We start from the raw sequence: 22,078 nt of genomic DNA, 5'->3' as shown, positions 1-22,078 counted from the left end.
AGAAGTCTAATGACTTGAAAACTTTAACTCTTTTTCCCTTCTGAGCTTTCCAAGAAAGGGCTTTTGAGAAATGTGCATCGGTGGCTGCTCTTATGAGCTATCCAGGGACCTGTTACTGGCAGGGGTGGCAAAGAGTTCCACCTACGGCCAGACAAGTTCTGCCTCCCTTCAGACAAGTTTTGGTCTAGTGCCAGAACCAAGTAACTGCTAATTCTTCTTGTATTCTAGAAAATTCGACAGCTCTCTTCAAGGGAATGCATCATTCATAAAAATTATCTCCCATCGCTTTCCCCCAGTGATGGTCACAAAACAAACTATGTGCAGGTTTTTTTATAATGGCAGAGAAGGCAGTTCTTTTATTTAGTTCATATGAAAATTATGGGAAGAATGATGTTCTCAGTATTTGCTGTGCTTGCTAAACAGGGGAAATTCAGAGGAGGGAATTAAGTAGAGGAGAAAAAGAAGGAAAGAAAACCAATAACATGTTCTTTGCCTAAACTATAATGAATTTCTGCAAATACATTCCTACATGGATGCACACATCAGACAAATCCTTTTGGTAGTGCTGAGAATAATGCTTTGGTAATATTTTAAATGAAAGAAATAACTCTCAATGATTCCAAATTGTGTAATAGACTTTTTTACATGGGCTGGAACAAGAGTCCAGTAATTACCCCAGTGTATAAGCTTGGCAGAATTATGAAGTTTATGCCCCTGTATGGCATAGTCTCAGGTATGCTGTTTTTGGTTACTCGCATACAGGTATGCATACGTAGCTGAAACTCACACAGAACAGTATACAAGCACATGTGGGTAGGTAAGAGATATGTTTTTGTATGAACAGAAAAAATAACTAAGTCTACCTGTGCTTACTTATATATCAGTAAACAATGTCCATTCTAGAAGCTTGTTGTGGTCACTGAGACGCTCTTCCTCTTGATGCCTGGCGCGCCACTGACTGCCTGTCTGTTTGCTAGAGGCTGCCTGCGTGGTCTCCGTGGTCTCTGCACACTAAGCCCTCATCAGTGCAAGCAAGGATCCTGTTATAGCTTATGTTGTATCTGTTGACTTCCTTACTTTCCTGATCTCAAGTAGTTTTACAAAAGGAATTGCCATTCAACAAAGTAGTTTACGAATGCAATCCACCTTTCCTGATCGATGCCACCCCTTCTGGCATTCTTCCCCATCCCTCCCAACCCTTCTCTCTATTTTCCTAATTTTGTAAGATATGCATTGGCTTTTATGACTGCATTCTCCCTGACCGTCTTCATTATCTTATCTGGTTTTTATTTTAATCCACCAAGGCTGGTCAGTCTCATTTTTCCTTGGTCCCCCCAGGCAGATACTTCAGTGCACTTACATATTTTCGGCCCTGTTCTGAGCTTTAATTTAGATACATGTGAACATGCCCAAGGAAAGTAAAGGAAAATAAAGAGGGCTTACCTCACGCTTTGTTTCCCTGTACAAATGTAGGGAAGGCCAGCCAGGAGGAGAGGGGCCGTGTGTGGGGCTCCCCTCAGCGTGAGGAGGAAGCAGACTCAGAGCACAGACACGTGGACTCCACCTCGCTCCTGCCTGCACAGCAGCTCCCCAGATTCCCGTGCCAGGCGTGTCACCTGCAGCCTGCAGAGGAGCTTGTTTCCCCACATCCTAGCCAGCCATTCCGGCTTGCCTCTTCAATGCTCGTTTTCATCTGTGCTCTCACATCGCTGAGCTTCAGTAGTGTACATCCAAAGGATGGATGTGAGCAAGAATTTTGAGTCCTGGTCTTCCAGTCCTGGGTTTTGGTACCAAACATAAAGAAATATTAAGGACACTTGAGTACTAGGAGTTTGAATAAAGATAAGGGCAGAGAGGCGATCTCCACAGGCCAGCAGGTTTTCTTTGACTCCACCTGAGAAGGGCGACCACATCTTCTTCCGCCTGGCTGAAGAGGAAATGGCGTGATCTCCTTGGTATTCCCTTACGATGGGCACGCGGGGGGCCCTTGACCTGGGGGACCTTTGCCAACAGTCTCTCTCACTCCTTTTTCCTGGTCCACGTATATCATGACTGTCTTGAATATGACTGTCTTGTTTCTTGGCAGAAACTGGGAACATGTTTGCTAAAATTGTGTATTGTCTCTTGTTTTCTTCATCCTCTCCACTGGGGCTTGAACTCAGGGCCTCACACTCTCCCTTGACTTTTGTGCTCAAGGCTGGCACTCTACCATTTAAACCAGAGTTCTGCTGCGACCACTGGGGTCTTGACTGAGAGGTCTCTGAGCCCACAAAGATGTCTTTTCTTCTTTCTCTATTTGTTCTGCACCTGTGTTTGTGCTATCTGCACCTTGATCTGCAATCCGCAGTGCTCATGGACAGGCAGGGCAGCGGCGCTGTTTCCCTGCTCTCTGTGAATGGAGTCAGTTTTCCTAAGGGGATTTCTTAGATATCCATTCATGTCCTGCTCCTCACGACAGTGTTGGAAATGATCTCAGTCCTATGAAATAGATTCAAGCCTTCTTTGGAATGTCCCATCTGGTTTTTCAAGTAACCTTTGCTTTTCATTATATTTATTATACGTGCAGTTGTTTTTAATGCATCCAACTAAGATAGTGGTTATTTTTTTCTATTAGTTTTCTTGTAGCATGTTTTCTCTTTGCCTAGACTAACTCAGGTACTAACGATGAATCCGACAGTAGATGACCAATGAAAGGAATTGGTCAAACATGTGCCTTGACCCTAAGTCTGTGCCCTTGAAGTTCATTGTACAACCTACAGTCAGTATAGTTTGTAGTTTTTTCAAGGTGTAACCAGTTGTGTATTATGTAAATCAATCTGGGCTTGGTAAAATATGCTTTTTGCCCATCTGAATTGGTGAAGTTGTCCACAAGTAGTAGGGATGTCTGAAGGATTGCATTCTGACCCTGACCAGAGGCTGGTGTCTCACTGCTATAATCCTAGCTCCTCTGATCTGGGGATCAGGCTGAGCTCTTAGGATCAGGGTTCAAAGCCATCCAGCCAGATAAATCCCAGAGACTTGTATGTCCAATTAGTCACTAACATGCTGGAGGTAGAGCCATTGTGGCTCAAGTGGTATACTGTTGACTTTGAGCCAAAAAGCTCAGGAACAGCACCTAGAATGGCACACACACACACAAAGTAGTTCGATGACAGAGGGCTTGCTAAGTTTGCATAAAGCCCTGGGTTGGATCCCTTGCATAGCACACAAGTTAACATACATGCACGCTCACTAGAATCACCGCTTGGAGCCATCCAGCCCCTTTCTCCACATCTCCCAGCATGCGTATGGTTGATGGCACTGTAGTGGTGCATCTAGAACATGCTGTGTGAGGCCATTCAGAACTTGTGCTCCTGTTTGACCTGCGATCCCAGTTTATCTTTACCTCTCACCACATCTAACTTGGATCTCTCATGCTGAGGCATTTTAATTCTTCCTTCTATGACTGATGTGATTGTGTTACGCAACTTGGGATGCAGAGTTCTTACCTTTTCCTCACGTTGCTATATTTATGGCTCTATCCTCCTCCTCCAATCTGGTGGCCTAAAATAAGCATCTTACATAAGAACTATCTTATTTAACTGTCAGTATGCTGAGTGCTGGTCATTCCTGTTGTCATCCTAGCTATTCAGGAGGTGAGAAGCCTGCTCAGGCTGAAAACCGGAGCTATATCCACAATTAACCAGCAAAATGCTCAACTGGGGATGTGGTTCAAGTGGTAGACCACCGAGCATCAGCAAACCAAAGTACGAGGCCCTCAGTTCAAGCCTTGGTAGTAGAGCACACACAGAAATAGTCACTGTGGAAGAATTACTTATTTATATTTATAACTCATCCCAAGTTTTTAGATAAAGACAACGTGCTGGACTCTGAATAAATTTGGAGCAGGTGAACAACAAAAAACAACCAGGGACACACTGATTCTTTTTCAGATAATAATCTAATCTTAAATGAGTCCTTCAAATTAAATTTTCCTGCCTTCTCTCTGCTGTTTTCTCAGGAGAAGGAAGCAAGCCAGTCTGAAGAGTGAAAGACCAATCAGAGCACCATTCATCTTCCTTGTTTTAGCTATCACATTGATTTGCATGGACTTTAATCTCACAATTCATGGTACAACTAACACAATTTTATACCAGGCACACATATGTCATAGGCTATTATTCAGCCTTTTTGTTTGTTTCTCGTCACTGTTCCTAGAGTCATGGCAGGCTTAGGGATCTGGAACCTTCTAAGCTCGGGGATAGCATGTACGTGTAATCCATGTTTTCCTGTCCATAGGGGAAAATATGTCTTTAGATTTAGAATATGTCCAGTGCCACATTCTATCTATAAACTTTGCTTGGCTGTTTTCACTTTACAACTCCTTTGAAGAGGAATTCTTGTCACTAGTGCAAGTTTCAAATCATTTTTTGAAGTGTGAATTTCTCTGCCACAGAACTTCAAGTGTGTTGCTTCCAATCTATGTCTAGGGAAAAATATAGGTTTTTCTTGTTTTATTTTCTGCTTGTATGATGTGTACCTTTGCAGGTATGTGCTACATGATGCTTGAGGGGAAGCTCAGATATAAGCCATAGAAGGCATTTCTTCCTTGCTTCAAGGACTGCGCTGCATCCTTCTCTGCCCTTCTCACAGGCGGGCAGGGAAACCACAAAACTCCCTGCTGGCTCTCTCTGGCCTTTCCATTTCTAGGTCAATATTTGAGTGTCATTTAATATCAGGTCAAACTAAGCCTGGAGAGTACTTTGACGTGAGAGGCTGAGATGAGTCCAAGTTGTGTGAATATGGGGGAAACACTGGCTTCTCCCAGAACCTCTGGGCACAAGCACAGCTGCAAAGGCTGGAGGCCTAATGCGTGATGAGTGGGAGCAGCTCTGGCCTCTCCTCTCCCCAAGCCAGCCACGGATCTCAGTGGAATCAATTCACGTGGCAATTCTAGTGCTCTAGCTACAGAATCCTGGCCCGAGGTTGGCAGCTGCATTGCCCTGCCATGGGGGGAGAGTGGGCTCAGATGAATCCATGCTCAGAAGTCCTGGGCCTGTAGGCTGTTGGGGTTGGGGTAGGGAATCTGCCTCCTGTTCCTGCCTCCTGCTCCTGCCTCCTGCTTCCTGCTGAATGAAGAGGAGGAGAATGCAGTCAAGAATCAAATGTATATGTTCTAAAATTAAGAAGAGTTAGGAAAGGGGTGGGATAGGGGAGGGATGGGTGAGAATATTGGAAGAGGTCATATTCACCAAGATATATTCTGCTTATATATAAACTGCTTTGTTAAATGACAACTCCTTTGTACAAAATAATAATAATAATATCCTTGAAAAAATTTTAGTGTTATATATTGGAAAGTTAAACAGAAAGAACCAAGATAACACAGCTAATCATTCAAGATTGCCCTGTAACTAACTCATGATATTTTCAAGGTGTCATGTTACTTTTATCAAAGTGAAAAAAGAAACATATTTTCCTGCCCTATGAAAAAGAATATACAATTAATTGTTGAGGGACAAGACACGGGGATCTATTGGCTGTGTCTAAAATTCTTATTAAGGGTTTAGAAAGCAGAAAAGTTCAAAGTGGCATTCAGCAATGATCAGCTGCTTTGAGCCACAGAGAAAGGACTCCCACCATTCCAAAATACACAAGCCTGGTAATCCATGACATTTATCAGCTATTTGCATGCTTCTGGTGGAAAGGTTATGTCAGAGCCCAGGGCACGACGCCTTCCAAACTCGTGCTCCCACAGCCTTGCAGGCTCTCACTGCCAGCAGCACGCAGGGAGCCCCTGGGGCCTGGAAGTCATCAGAGTGTCTGAAACATGAAGCCTTCCATAGAATCCTGCAGTCTTCTTAATTGCTTGGTTCAGATTTTGCCTCTAATTGTGTATCTCATGAATGCAAAGTTGAAGATTGTGGACCGTCTCAAAATGTAAGCCAAGTTGTAGCTCCTGGCTGAAGTGAGAAAGAGAGACAACAGAATCAGTGAAGAGAGAGGGAAGTGGTTGTCAAGTAAGTCTAGCAATTTAATTCCCCTTATAGCTGAGACAAGGTGGTAAGCAAGAAAAGGCATGACAAATCTGATTGTGAAGGTATTTGGGTAAGAGACATTTTCCTCTAGTTATGCAACTTTTTATTTTAACTATTTTGGATAGATGCATAGTTTAAATTCTCACTTGTAGATCTTTTGTTTTTAAGATATTTAACCATAATTTATAATTCAGGCTTAGCTAAGTCCTATGTTTTTTGCATTAATTAAAAGAAGAACTAAAGGCAATATTCTCTGGCATAAAATGAGTAGTGAATCATCTCCACTTCCTACCCCATCCTGTTGCCCACTGTGGCTTTTTATTATGTCTAAAATCAAGCATCTGCTTTAGACCCAGAAATGAGAGTATCATATGACTTAAAATAAGATGTTCAAAGCAAGGAAATATTCTTGGAAGGACACCTACGTATGGAACATGTTGATATTTGTTTTGAATGCAGAGTATTTTCACATCTTGCTTTTCAGCTATGCTTTATGGCTGTTTCTCTGACACTTACGTAACTATAATTATATTCCTGATAATTACATGTGTCCATGGGATGCAGATATTTTGGAGTTCTGGAAAGTAAGGAGTCTTCTTGTTTGTAATGCTGATTCCTCTTGACAACTTCTCACCTCTCTTCTTCTCACTCTGTCTTTTTTCCTTAGCTTATCATTGTGGACAGAAAGCTTTGACTTTGCATGAGAATTCACAGTAGTTGTGATACTGACTGTGATTATTGGTATTGTCAGCCATTTTTGATTGCCTTTCTCATTTCTTTGGTCAGACAGAAGTGAGGCCACCTGTAAAGCAGTCCTTCTTTGCAGTTCAGAGTTCTAGTGCCAACTCCCTTGACACGTGTATGGTATTAATATCATCAAGTCTCAGAGTTGTCATGTTGTGCTTTGCTGCAGTCTACCACCTCCTGGCAGCACATGGGCCCTGTCTTGGTCAGGCACTGGCTCATTATGCACATTGTTGGGTGCCCAGGACACACACCAAGGGGTGAAGCACATACCAGGCCCCTGATAAAATCACTCATTTAGGTAAAGGAAAAATAAGTGAAATTAGGGTCTGTCATTTAGATTTCCCAGCTGGGTCTTTTGCATTTTTGTCTAGAGTTGATATAGAAATGAATCTATAATTGATAAATGAACAAACTCTGTAGACATCCGGCTATTTAATAGCTTCTTTCTCTAAAATTCATCTAGTATAACTACTGGTATATATGAGGTGATTTGCTTAAGAATCTCAATTTGTACCCTTAGTCATTTCCAAGCATCTGTATTAAGAACAAACAAACAAACAACTTTAAAAAATGTATGCAGAAACCCAACAAAGAAACATAGTGGAGACTGTGAACTCAGTTTGCTGTGAGTCTTCATTGAATAGCCAACTAATTTTAAGTCTAAGGGCAAGTAATTCCTTCCTTCCTTCCTTCCTTCCTTCCTTCCTTCCTTCCTTCCTTCCTTCCTTCCTTCTTTCCTTGCTCCCAGTACTGGGGCTTGAAGCCAGGGCCTTAGGCTCTTGCTTGGCTTTTTTGCTCAGTATTCTACCACTTGAGGCACATCTCTACTTCAAACTTTTTGCTGGTTAATTGGAGATAAAAGTCTCAATGATTTTTCTGCCCAGCCTGGCTTTGAACCAAGATCATCAGATCTCAGCCTCCTGAGAAGTTAGGATTTCCGACACGAGCCACTATGCTCTGGAGGAAATGTCTCTGACTCAGTTTCCTTGAGTGCCCCAGGATTATGAGTTACTATCCACTGGACCTTGAGAGAAAGCACATTGATAATCTGGAGGTGAACTAAGGGTGGGATTCACACTGGGTTCCTCGGGCCCTACCTTGACCAATTTAGGAGGCAAGTACCATCTGAAGCTCTCCAGAAAGTCACTAGTGGAGATCCTGAAACGTGCAGAAGGAGATTGGGATTGGAGGTGGGGTTGTAGATTCATGTGTCTATGTAGTTGTGTCTATGGCTGTCCAGACTGAAGGTTAGAGTTTTATGAGCAACACAGGGTAACAGTTTGGACAATTGACCCTAATCAGTTTACAAGTTAAAATCATACACAAAAGCAGGAGGAGGGGGCTGGGAGTTTGGCCTAGTGGTAGAGTGCTTTGCCTAGCATCCACGAAGACCGGGTTCAATTCCTCAGTTCCACATACATAGAAAAAAGCTGGAAGTGGTGGTGAGGCTCAAGTAGAGCTCTAGCCTTGAGAAAGTCCAAGGACAGTGCTCAGGCGCTGAACTCAAGCCCCAAGACTGGCAAAAAAAAAAAAGCAGTAGGAAGTTATACAAAATTAAGGGATAAACACACACACTCTCACGTGTCCCAGCATGCATATGGGTGATTGACAGTTTCTATTAGTGAAAACAGAAAAGAACTACAGAGATAAGACAGGGTTGTCTGTTTCTTCAAAGGGAGGAGAGTGGCTGGCTCTGTGTGGTGGAAAGCCAGTTGACACTAGCAAGTCACGCCAGGAATCTCTTCTCACACGCATCCTTCGTAGAGGCTTTGAAGGTGTACAGACAGACGGTGTGCGCTTCTCAGGCACCATGTGTACTGCAGAGAGCGGCCTGGAGAGTGTCCATTCAAAAATGATGGTTGATTTTTACAAGAAGCAGATTGGAGAGAATTAGATGAATCGTGTTTGCGGAAGCTGAGCGGCGGCCTGGCTTTCATTTGGAATGATGAGAAAACCCAGATAGCAGGAGCAGGACTTGCTCTCACCCAGAGTTTGTGCGTTGATGCTGTCCGTCTCACCTGCTCAGTATGGCGGGAAGGGTCGAGGAGGAGGAGGAGGAGCGAATGCACCTCCGTAATCCTCCTCTCCTCGGTTCTCTTTCAGTCCCGCCCTTCATCCAGCCCTTTGAGTTTCCGAGGTTCTCCATCGGCCAGCGGGTCTTCATCCCGTGCGTGGTGGTCTCGGGGGACCTGCCCATCACCATCACCTGGCAGAAGGACGGGCGTCCGATCCCCGCCAGCCTCGGGGTGACCATCGACAACATCGACTTCACCAGCTCGCTGCGGATCTCCAACCTGTCCCTCATGCACAACGGGAACTACACGTGCATAGCACGCAACGAGGCGGCCGCTGTGGAGCACCAGAGCCAGCTCATCGTCAGAGGTGAGCAGGAGCGGGGGACAAGGCCACGGGCCTCGCGGAGACAGTGGGGAAGATGGTGCGGCCTGAACCACTGTGTCTGTTACTGAACTTCAGAGGAGCCCACTCTTCTCCCATTGGAGGAAACAATATCCGTGTAGGAATCACCTGGGAATTCCTCGTAAGCTCCTGGCCAAGGCTCTCTTCTCTTTCCTCCACTGTTTAAAAGAAAGAGCAGCTCGTGAGTGCAGTGCACTTTGATGATGATGCTCCTTTGCATTCGGTGTCCTTACTTGCCCCTCCCTACCCAGCCCTTCTTGGTTTGATAGGGCATACATCAGATATACAGTCTTATCTGCATCCCCCATCCTCCTCTTCACTCACCTGCCCTTTCCCTTTGCCTCCACCCCACCCCACCCACTTCCTGGTGGTTCTCTTATTGTGCTTCGGCTTTGCTGTGCTAAGGAATTACACTATTTGGGAGCTCCGGTGACTCTATCGTATTTCACCAGTACATTTGCATACACTTGCACATCATCCAACATACTCACGAGTTCATAAGCTTAATCTAGCTTCTGCATATCGGGGAAACGATGAAGCCTTTGCCCCCTGGGTCTGACTTACTTCACTTACATATAATTATTTCTGGGTCTTTGCATTTCTTCACAAATGGCATATAATATCATTGTTTCTAATGGATGAGTAAAATTCCAGGAGGGGTGTGATTTCTGTTACTTCCAGGGTCAATGTCTTAAGCAGAGGATTCCCAGGTCCTGATCCTGGCCTACCTAGCACTTCCCTGTCCCTCCTCCTGGCCAAGAAACATACTTTCTGCCCCTCCCCTGCAAAAGAAGGTCATGTCACGGGAAGAGACCAACTGCATACTTCTGGAAAAACAAAAGTCAATCAACCAGAACTCTCAGAGTGACTAGGCGAGAGAGTAGATTGTAGGTTAAATAAAAACTGCCTGACATTTTTTTACTTGTAGCTCCCCTTTTAGAGGTTGATAATGATTTTTGCCTACATTATTTAGAAGATAAATAAAATGGGGTACAATGTAGACCGTCTTTCCCAAGGGTTTTCTTCTGCACAGAATGGACTCGGGATCATTTGAGAGGAGCTGACAGTATCTCAGGCTGTCTGTAATATAATCTGCTCTGAAGGATCCAGGTCAGGGGGTGGAAAAGGAAAAATGACGCTGTGCAGATATTCTTCATACCAGGTTCCCTTGGAGGAAAGGCAACCAGACATTTGCAACCAAACATAGGTCTTGAAATTGATCTCAGCTCTGTGTGGTGATGTAGCTGATCACAATGTAACAGTTCCATGTGAGCGCTGGAAAAACTGCTTCAGTGTCATTTATAGCAAGTCACCAGTTTAGTAAGGAAGCCCCAAGGAAGAAAGTGTGATTTCCAGAGAGGTCAGTGTGACTGGAGGTCAGAGGACACCTGTGGTGTGCAGCACGGTGGGGGAGGGAGTGGGGGGTATGTTGGGGGGCGGGGTGGCTGGGAGCTGGGACAGCAGTTCTCATCTGGGCTCTGGGCAATTTAGAGGATGCACCTGTGTGCTTTCTGGTTCCATGCAAACCAATTGCAAGCTTATCTTTGGAAGTAGATATATCTCCTGGGTTATGGTGAATTTATTTTTCTCCTAAATCACTGATTAATGCCTCTCAGATATTGGCGCATATTTGAACCACAGTTGAGTTTCAGTATGTTCTCACATCTAACCCATACTGATTAAATGACTGTCTTTAGAGCTGGGACTCAAGAGCCAATAATTCAAACAATTCCCAGGCTGATTTTGATAGGGTGATAAGCTTCAGTCACAGTGCTCTGGGTAATAACTTAACACTGCACTTCTCACATCTGAGGGGAAAGCCCACGAGGGCAGGAAGAGGCTTCCCTTGCTTGGAAGTGAAGGTAGCCAGAGAGGAGGGTGCAGGGCAATCCACCTGGAATCTCAGGATAGCTACACAACAGGACAGGGTCACCTGACCCCGGGGCCAGCCCAGAAACTTAGACATGTTCTTCACAGAGTCAGCCCGTAAAGTAGTTATTAATAAGAACAAAATACAAGGACTAAACTTCTGAAATATGAATTTTGTATCCAGCAATATTTATGTGTTCATCTGTTCTTCATAATGAAGAAGAAATAAAGATATTTTCAGATAAGTACCACTAACCAACAAACTTTCACTACAATACATATTAAAGAGTTTTTGTCACACTGAAAGAAAATGTTTACAGATAGAAACTTTGATCTATACAAGGAATAATGATCTGTAGATGTGACACACTTATTGCTAAATATAAAAGACATTTTTAAGCAATTTGTGTCATGTAAGATGTTTAAAGGATAGTCATGGTGTATCGTGGGATTTATAACATGCAAAAATAAAAAATGCAACACCGGCATAAAGGATAGGAAGATGAGATTCAAATTTACTATCGTAAGACCATACTTAAATTACACGTGTAATGAGGATGTTATTTGAGTCAGACATTGAAAGCTAAATATGTACACTCTAACCTCCAGCGTAATCACCAAACAAATCAAAGGCACAGAGCAATTATTCTAGCAGAAGACATAAAACAGAACAATACAATATTTTCAACTAACAAAAAAAGATACGAAAAAAGAGAAATTTCATAAAGAGAATCTTGAAAAAATTTAAACATGGTTAGATAGTAAACTTAAACACAAACACACAAATTTCAGGATGAAAACAAAGACCAACAGACAAGCACATACAATTTTTATTAATTTGATTTATAATATAATAAAATATTTTCATTACCTTTAAATAGTTATGCAAATGGGTTTCAACTCGGCACTCACATATACTTTAAACATAATGATACAAATAGTTTAGAAGTAAAATAATATGAATTATCAAGCATAAAATCTTGATGGGCTGTGTCAATGGTAGACAAAATAGACCTCAGGACAGGAAATATTAGCAGATTAAATAAACAAGTGTTAGAACAATGAGCCAGTCAATTCACCAAGAAGACATTAAGAGCTGATTGCGATATATACCCAATGATAGACCCTTCTAAAGCTCTGGGGAGACACCCAACAGAGCAAAAAGCAAAAGACAATGAGCTGACGACATGAAGACAGTTCGACACTACGTCATCAGTATTAGAACAAGCTGGAAATCAGTGTGAATGGAGATCTAGCAATAGGCTTTTACCCCACCCAACCTAACTGATATTTGCATAATATCGCACCCAACAAAGGCCTAATGTACATGCTGGTCTAAACAATCAGGAAACAATGTTTAAAGTTGTTAAGATTGCTCTCAGTCATTAGGTATTAGGAAACATATAAAGTCAAATGCCACAATAGCCCTTATACATATTAGTTCAAAGAAGAATAACAGAGAGCTGTTATACACAATTTTAAGTATGTACAGTGATTTTAAGGCTGAAAAGTATCAAACAGACTCAAGACAAAAGAAAAATATGAATAGTGACATATGTGTATATATCTTAGAAACTGACATTTTATCAACAGTTTTCACCAAACAACTGCAGAATTCGATACTCTCATTTGTAAATTATAATAAACATTTAAGAAAGAATAGTGTATTAATAAACTCTCCCACACAATAAGAGACAATTTAGTTTCCAAATGTGCTTATTATATAGTACAGGTCTTGTATAAAAACTTTATAAAGACATGGTGCAGAGGAAAATATGCATACTGCTATTTTTCCTGAATGCAGGATAAAAGAGACTGTGCAAGAAACTTGATCAACTGTTTCCCCAAGAAGCAGCTGGCCCAGAACCACACTGGGGATTTCAGACCAAGGTTGTGTGTCCCGCTTAGCCACGTTTCTCTGCTGTAGATTACATAATCATTGAGACAAGTGCATCGTCCCTGGATACTTAACACCTGCTCTGGCAGCAGCTCCTTCTTTTATGATTGCTAAAGACCAGGCACCTGCTTCCAGAATTCCAACTTTTCATGTGGACGACCAAATCTTGCCTTTTGTCAGGACATCTGCTGGATAGGCTAGCCTTGAACGTTCCCTTGAAGGAAGACTCGCTGTTTGTCATCGCAGCTCAAAAGGACATTCCACATGGCGCACTTAGCCATTCACTTGGGGATATAATCTGTCAGCTTGATTGTTTGAAAAAATGCAAAGATATAGTTAAGAAAACAAAATCCATATGAAAGTGGATTTTTTTTCCCTTTGGCACACATGGTCTTATTTTAGTCTGCAACTGGAATTGGGAAAGTTTCTCTCTTAGATACATTAATGTCTTGGCCTGGATTTGAAAAGAAGGCTTTGGAAGGCCTTGAAATGGCCTGTCAGGATGAGGGTGATTTGGCATTTCAAGGTGACAGACTGTTAAGCACAGGAGCAAAATGGAGGAGATAGGTGTCCCCTTTGACCTGTCCACAGAAGCCTTCAGGAGAGAGCACATGAGCTGAGCCAGCCTAGGTCAGATGTCATAGACAGAAGATGGTGGGTCCGCAGGGCTAGGACCTTCCATCAGAGGCACAGAACCAGGTTTCTGCCCGTCGCTGTGTATGTGCCAGGCACAGCAAGCTGGCCACTCTGAGTCTGCCTGCTTTGTCTATACACAGATATAACTCCAAGTTACACCTACAGTGTCTCAGAAAGGACACTGAGCTCACATTTGCTTTGGCCAGAGCACCAGGCTGGTGGCAAACTTCACATGCCACGGGTCTGGGGCTCAGGTGGCTTCCCTGAGGCTGGTCAGCTCCCTGAGGCTGGTCAGACATGAACTAGTCAGAGTAGACCATGAGTTCAGTGCCATGAACACTTACTGCCTGGTGTAGGGCTGATGGGCAGACGCAGATGCCCTAGCTGACCGATTGCCCTGGAAAGAAGGGCATTCAAGGAGTACTGGATGGGCTGGCTGGTCAGAGACCCAAGGGAAAGCTCACTCGCCTGTGAGCCCTCCCCAATGCACGCTTCCTCCCCTCCTCTCTCCTTCCTTCTCACCTCTGTCACTTGGCGGTTTCTGACCTCACTTGACCAGTTTTCCTCTTCATTGAGTGAGGTCATGTCTAGTAAGGTCTTTGTCATTAATGACGTGTTTACCTTGATGCCCCAGGAGATGGTAATTCCCCTCCCTTCCTTTCCGCCTCTGTCTCTTCCTGTCTGTCACTCACATCTACACAGCAACCAAAGTCCAATACATACACAGGCCACGGGAGAATCCAAACCTGAACCAACGAACTACGCGGTGGCCTTAGTACTATGGAAACTATGGTAAAAGTGCAATAGGGTTTTGCTGAGACCGCAGGAGTGGAGGGTAAGTTGCATGCTGGAGAATCATAGCTGAGGTGTACACAAAGCGGGTCTGATACATGTGGAAGTGAGAGGGCCAGCGGCCAGGTGTCCCTCAGCTCTGCCCTGGGGACACTGGAAAGCCTAGGTCAAGACTCAGAAGACTTACAAAGATGTAACTGACATTAGATAGCAGTGTCCAAAAGAGAAATGAAGGAGGAAGAGAAGGAGGGAGGAAGACAGAGAGGGAGCAAAGGAGGAAAGGAGGGAGGGAGGGAAGGAGAGAGGGAGACAAAAAGATTCCCTTAGGTCTTGTAATATGTCACATGGCTTAAAATGACAGAGGACCAATAACCTCCCTGAAGCCGCCTTCCCTGGGAAAGTCCTGTACTCCCTGGCAGAGCACTGGTCCCCCGGCCGCACTCTGTGTGGCTGTGGAGCTCCGGGAAGCCAGTGCTCTCTGTGTGGTTTGCTGCCCTGCTGTTCCTGGATTTCCCATGAGCTGCCGTTCTCTTGTGTGAATGACTGGCCATATTTGTCTTTGCAGTTCCTCCCAAGTTTGTGGTTCAACCCCGGGACCAGGACGGGATTTATGGCAAGGCCGTCATCCTGAACTGCTCCGCCGAGGGCTACCCAGTGCCCTCCATCGTGTGGAAGTTCTCCAAAGGTAACACAACCCCAAATGGCTCCTCTGCCAAAGGCACCTTAGGCCAATGCCACCCGGTCCATGAAGACATGGAAGGATAACTGTCAGGATGAGTCACAGAGGGAAGGCTAATTGCTCAGTATTGAAATGCAAGGCACTACATTGAAAATGAAATCACTGGGGTTTATTTACCCAAATACCCTGGAATATACAGATTATATCACCACCTGAACTGTTCCTTTCCTATCCCACCACATCTACACTTCACACACCGGACGCCTTCCCCTGGTTTCAGAAAGTGGCTGTTGACGTTTAGGAAATTGCATAGGTAGGTAGGTAGGTAGATAGATGGATGGATAGATAGATAGATAGATAGATAGATAGATAGATAGATAGATAGATAGAGATATATACATATATATGCTGGAAACTAATGGTAGTATCAGTGTAGACACTGGAGAAATAATTTACATTCATTAGGCCATCTTCTTTAAAAAGATGCTGCAATGTCACTTGTATTGGAAACTCTTTTTCTTTTTTCATTCACAAATCCCAGGACAGCAATTCATTCACCAAATAGCTGAGAGATAAATATACATTGATGATATCAACCAATCAGTCCATCTGGGTTTTCATCCCAACAACCTAAAACTTTGTTACATCTGTATGTTTTTGTATCCTTAATGGGTTTGCATTCTACATGTTTCTTTCTTACTATAATTTGTTTCATTTTCTTCTGTGAAAACATGGTTTTCATGGTCGTACCATAAAAGGGAAAATATATGCCTGAGTACGTTCTCTGAGCACTCTGGTATACACTATTTAAGAGAGATGTTGACGAGAGAGAAAATGGGCACTCCAAAGAGATTGGGAGAACAGTCAGTAATTTAACTCAAAAAATCCATCCTGCAAGCAACTCCCCTGTATCACAGGACACTCATTGTCCATGTGAAAAGCATTTTGTTGGGCAGATTTAGGGGTGCATGTCTCTAACCCTTGCTACAAAGAAAGCAGAGGTAAAAGGATTGTAGTCCAAGACTGGCCCTGAAGCAAAATGAGACATTATCTAAAAAATAACTAAAGGAGAGAAGGCCGGAGGTATGGTTCATGGTTGATTACCTGCTACCAGAAACCAGGTCCTGATTTCAAACCTAATGTGACTTATACTACTACTACTAATAATAATAACAATAAATGAGATAAAAATGAATCACTTAGTTCCAAAAATAGGCATATTTTTCATAATGTCTTACCCTTATTTGAGGCTATATTTGGGGGCCCGTGTAGAAGTAGTATAACATGCAAATGAAGCAAGTGAATTAAACAGTAAATTTTAGTCTCTATCCAGGGCATATTTACCATTATGGGTGTTTCCTGTGGCACTCATTTTCAGGATTCTTTTCAGTGTTGCCCTCGTTTCCTCTCTAAGGGTTTTGCTGACACAAACCCCATGGTGACAAGCATCATGTACACGTGTACACGTGTGCAGTATGCAGCCACACGTGTACCTGGGCAACTGAAGGCTCTCAGCCGGACTTGACTGCTCTGTCTGGGTCCAGGTTAGCTTGGCCCAGCAGGGTAAGAGTTCAGAGGCGAAGTGGCAGCCACACATCCAGGCTGACCCAACTTCCACTCACTGTGGGCTTGCCTTCAGCCCTGCGCAGCTCTGCAGCCTGAAACCAGGCAGGCATCTCAGGACTCTGCCTCTGGCTTCTTCCCTGGGCACAGGACTCATCAGAACACCTCCCCCAAGCAAGGGTTTTGTTTCTGAGCAGCTAAATCTCAGCAGGTGCAAGGCTATTGCCTTGCACACATCCTTGCTTTCCTCTCCTCTTCTGCCCCATCTTTGCATCTGCCCACCGTCCGCCCGCAGAGCACGCTCAGAACAGGGAGATTGTTTCTCCTACCACTTGGCTCGACTTTGTTTCACTCTTCCTCCATCCTGCCAGCAGAGAAGCCTAGAGCTCACTGACGGTCTTTCCTGGCCTGCCTGTAGGCATTTATATTTATATTCATACCATCCTGTTTGTCTAGATGTACACAAGGGCCTTATTTGTGAACACATTGTCCTCATATCATATAAAATTAAATTAAGGGTGTAGTGAGAATACCTCACTTGCCAAGAGTATTAGAACTCTGAGTGTTGTTGTTTGACTCTTAGCCAAATGCTTGTCTGCAACCCAGAAAAAATTGACCTGTTGGGGGAAATTGGTGGGGGGGGGGTTGAGGAACCCAGCTGAAACAATTACCTTATTTGTTGCACCTTTCAACATGAGCTTCCCTGTGTCACTCAGCTAAGTGCTCTTTCTGCCTCTCAGTCCCCAGATCACAGCTCAAGCTGTCTTTGCCACAGAGAAGAGAGGTCACCCACACATAGGCTTCTTAACATAAGCAGCCATTCTGTGTGTGCCTCGCCTAGTATAGAGCTTTAACACTGTCCACACTCAGCCCGACTAGCCACAGAGAATCCACAGCCGTGTGATTAAACACCCTGTCGCATGTTGGATCTTCTAGTTGATTACTCGAAGTGCTAACCTAATGCTAAGAAGATGATAGGATTTGCATATTGCTTCTTCCTTTCAAGTACAGTGAATCTGAAGTAGCCAATAATTTTTTCGTATTCAAATGAGGGCTAACCCTCAAAGCCCGTCCTCACGAGGATCAGGCTGCTTCCTCTCTGGTTAGCAAGAATGATCAAATCTGCAGATGCTGTACCCTCTTCTGCACAGATCGCACAGAATCATTTTTGCTGATGTGGAAAGGATCTGATGTTTGCCAATGCATTTATACAATATTCTGTCTTAAGCAGGGCATGTCAGTAACAGAGAGGTAAATATTGGAGCATCCTTCTCCACAACTTGTTAGAGCATCACAATGTAGAAAATTAAACCTTGTGATTCTGTAGTAGTGCAAATGTTTCAGCTAAAAAGTACATTTTAAATCACCCACATAATTCTAGGTTCTCAGGAGGCTGAGATAAGGAGGATCATAAATTGAGCCCAGCCTAGGCAGACAGGTGAGCTGAGTGTGGTGTGAAAGCTTGTCATGCTAGTTGTGTAAGAGGCTGAGGTCAGGAGGACTACAAGAAAGTCTACAGGACCCCACCCCAGTGGACGGAGCTGCCATGGTGGCCAGCTGGTCACCCCAGCCAGAGTGATGCAGGCAAGGTTTACGTCCTCGCACTGTTGGGTGTGGCTGGTCTCAGATCCCTTCTGTGGGAACATCTCCAAGGGCATAGCACCTCGTTTCTCCCCAGAAAAAGAAATGCAAGAGAGCCGGCCAGTAAAGTGGAGTAAAGCGGAGCGGGCGGAATGGAAAGAAGGTGAACAGAAGTCATGATCTTCTATCACCAACGCTACTCAGCCAGTTTGGCTCCTGTAGCTCCTCAGTAATGAGAAAGCAGAGAAATTCCGTTGTGAAAAACAGAGACTAGATTTCTACACAAGTTTAGAAAACACTAGAAAGATCTCCCCAAAGAGTGAGACTGAAATCTTGGAGAGAAAAAAAATGCAACCTCCAATGATTCACCTTTGAATCATGACTTAAGTGTTAGATTTTTTTTTAATATTTGGAGCTTTTCTGGGTAGATTCTACTTTTAATTTTAATCTATTTTAATCTTAATTTTGTCATAAGAACAACAACTATCATTCATTACTTTCATCTTTTATTACTTCAATCTCATAACATTTTTATGAAAATGTATATTGTAGTTTGTAGGAGTGTTTCTTTTTAGAACTGTCTCCTCCTGTTTGGTTGCTGTGAGAAATGACTGAAGACAGCCACCAAACATTGATTTCACGCAGTGCTGGAGGCTCAGAGTCTGGGGTTATGGCTTCTGCCTGCTAGGTTTTGGTGACAGCTCCTTTCTGGGTTCCACATGAATGATTTTTCTGCCCTGTCTTTGTGTGTGGTAGAGAGGGACAGGACAGTTGTTTGGAACAAGTTCTGCAGTGTGCTAATTCCATTGCTGAGGGCCCCACCCTTACACTCCACATGCCCCTTAGGGAGCCCACTTTAAAACCCCACTGAGCGTCTCAGCATATAAATTCAGGAGGAGTCAGACCTTTTGCAGTGCTTGGTTGATACTAAATTGAAATTAACGTGTGGTCTATTGTTGATGTAGCATTCTACAGCTGTCAGTTGAGTGCAAGTGAATGTCAGTAGTATCAATGTCTTCTGTATTTGAAATGTTATTTCTTCTGTCCCTTCCTGTTTTCTCCTTCTAAAGCTATAATTATTCATCCGGAATTCTAGAATGGTTATTCTTATTTTTTTTAACTCTTTGGATTTATTTATTTCACTTTGGGTAAATTCTGTTGACCTAAGTCCTCCCTTTGTTGTGTCCTGTCTGCTAGAATACCTCTTTAAGGCATCTTTTTCATAACTGCTTTTCATTTCTGCTATTTTATCTGAGCTCCTTTTTGTAGCTTTAATATTTTGTATGTGCATCTATTTAAGCAGCTATTGCAAACTCTCTGTCCAACAGTTCTAGTTTCTCTTGGTAGTGTTCTACTGTTTTTGTCTATGGTCTTTTCTCTATTTCTTTCTTTCTTTCTTTCTTTCTTTCTTTCTTTCTTTCTTTCTTTCTTTCTTTCTTTCTTTGTCAGTCCTGGGCTTGAGCTCAGGGCCTGAGCACTGTCCTTGGACTTTCTCAAGGCTAGAGCTCTACCACTTGAGCCTCAGCACCACATCTGGCTTTTTTCTATGTATGTGGTACCGAGGAATCGAACCCAGGTCTTTGTGCATGCTAGGCAAGCACTTTAACCACTAGGCCAAACTCCCGGCCCCTTTTCTCTATTTCTTGACATGTTTTTATTTTGGCCACCAGCCAAAGAAGAAGAGTAGAGAGTCACCTCTGTTTCCGTCCTTTCCACCTACTCTTATGCTGTGCTCTCTCTCTCCCTTCATTGTGTGTTAAAGGTGAATTTCTTTATATAATTCCCAGCTCTTTCCAGGGCTAATTTTTTGCCTGAGATGTCAACTTTCAGATTCATGCTCAGGAAAGTATTCGGTTCCAGTCTGCAAGAAATGCTCTTCTCTGGCTCCCTTCATCCTTAACAGGAGGGAAGCCTCCCCCACCCCCCCTTTTTTTGCCAGTCCTGGGACTTGAACTCAGAGCCCAGGCACTGTCCTTGGGCTTTGTTAAGGTTAATGCTCTAACAGTTGAGCCACAGGGCCCCTTCTGGCCTTTTCTGTGTGTGTGGTACTGAGTTATTCAACCCAGGGCTTCAGGCATGGTAGTCAGGTACTCTACCACTGGGCCACACTCCTGCCCCCTCCCCTCCTCCCCTCCCCTCCCCGCCCCTTGTTGCTTTTTAACTTGAATTGTCACATGTCCTTTTCTCTCACTGCTGCTTTGATAGAGGCTATGGGCTTCTGGGGTTCTGCCTGTTCTGTCTACCCAGACAGAAACATGAGAGGAAAGTCACAGCCACAGTCCCTGCCAGTAACGGCTCCAGCTGGCCAGCAGATGTGGGTGCAGGCCCTGGCCTGTGTCCTCAGATGCAGTGCCCCAGGTGTCCTGCCTGAGCGGTGTGGAGGCAGGGGGCTGGCTCAGCTCTGGGGCTAGCAGGCCCCACGCCAGCAGAGCCAGCAGCGTCTCTCCAGGGCCCCCTCCTGGCCATACTGGGAATTTCCCCCAGGAAAAGATGAACTCTGCCCCAGCCCTGAGAGCCTTGCAAACCTGGATCATATCCTCTGTGATGTCCTCTGTGATGGTCAACCCTGAAGTCCCCCTTATTCTCAGGTTTTATTGTTGCTAAAGCACTTTTGTTAAGATGGTTTCATGCCTGCAGTCCCAGCTATGCAGGAAGCAGAAGTAGGAGATTAAAATCTGACACCGCCTCTGGCATAAAGCCAAGATTCTACCTGAAAAAAAAAAAAGCAACAAGAGCTGAATGTATGGCTCAGGTGGGAATGCCATGTCTAAGTAAGTGCAAGGTCCTGAGTTCAAATCCCAGTCCCACCACTGCCTAAACAGAATCTAGTTTTACATGGCCCTCTCACGGGAGCCATGTTACACCATGGTCCTCTTGTGTCACACCAGTATACCTGTGGCACACTCAGAGATTAGTGGTATAGGCTGTGTTGTCTTCATGCAATGAACTGACAACACGTTGTTTGAATCACGTCCTGACAGTCCACCGTGTCAGGACACTTAGCCTCCTCGCGTGCAGCCTGTAAGACATCACACTCTGTGCCCCACCCCAGCTCACATCCACATCACTGGACACTCACTTCCATGTTGTACTGGGATTTCTTTCAGTGATTTACCAGCCACCTGGTATTTATGAAACTTGGCTTTTTTGCGTAGAAACTACCAGTGAGCTCTCTCTTACTTTTTATCACAGACTTTGAAATGTCGTCCTGGTCAATAACATTCCTCCATCAGAATGTCAATGTTGGAAGGAAGACAGAATGCGTGTTATATATACCCTGTCCCCGCCTCTTCCCCCTACCCTGCCTCGAGAGAGAGGGTTGATGTCGTGGCCATCCTTTCCCCGCTGAGTGGAGCCTGAGCTTGCTGTCTCTCATCTCCACTCTGCGCTGGCATCATGGGTCTTCTCTGTGGATCTGTTCCAGGTGCTGGGGTCCCCCAGTTCCAGCCAATCGCCCTCAATGGCCGAATCCAGGTCCTCAGCAATGGGTCTCTGCTGATCAAGCACGTGGTGGAGGAGGACAGCGGCTACTACCTCTGCAAAGTCAGCAACGATGTGGGCGCGGACGTCAGCAAGTCCATGTACCTCACCGTGAAAAGTAAGCAGAGCAATGCTTCCTTTCACCGGGGTGGAGATTTGCAATGGTCTTCGTGCACACACTCCAAAGCAACACATTACCCAAAAGAGAAGCGCTTAAGTTTGCCAAGGTTTTAACATTTGCCAACATAAAAAGAGTTCGGGGAAATACCCCACCGAGGGTCAGGCAGCATGTCTGGGCCCCTCCACTCTGACATGTGGTGCCATGTCCTCTCTCCTTTGGTTCCCACTGTCCTTGTACAAGCTCTGGATGGCCTAGAAGATCAGATCCTACTTGGTTTG

At 44.3% G+C, this 22,078-nt stretch overlaps 1 protein-coding gene across 1 annotated transcript in view; it reads left to right on the top strand.

The window, feature by feature from the left end:
• Dscam (DS cell adhesion molecule) overlaps positions 1 to 22,078 on the top strand; it is a 342,911-nt gene that overhangs the window by 180,944 nt on the left and 139,889 nt on the right. The window contains exons 9-11 of the mRNA XM_090331431.1: positions 8,868 to 9,146; positions 14,942 to 15,061; positions 21,624 to 21,797. Coding sequence (XP_090187557.1) covers positions 8,868 to 9,146; positions 14,942 to 15,061; positions 21,624 to 21,797 — 573 coding nt within the window. The remainder of the gene's footprint in view (positions 1 to 8,867; positions 9,147 to 14,941; positions 15,062 to 21,623; positions 21,798 to 22,078) is intronic.

The sequence above is a fragment of the Megascapheus bottae genome, chromosome 1 (assembly GCF_031878675.1).
Source record: "Megascapheus bottae isolate mThoBot1 chromosome 1, mThoBot2.hap1, whole genome shotgun sequence".
In the NCBI taxonomy this organism is placed as follows: Eukaryota; Metazoa; Chordata; class Mammalia; order Rodentia; family Geomyidae; genus Megascapheus; species Megascapheus bottae.
The sequence above is the reverse complement of the archived record's forward strand: the minus strand, read 5'-3'. Positions and strand labels throughout refer to the sequence as shown.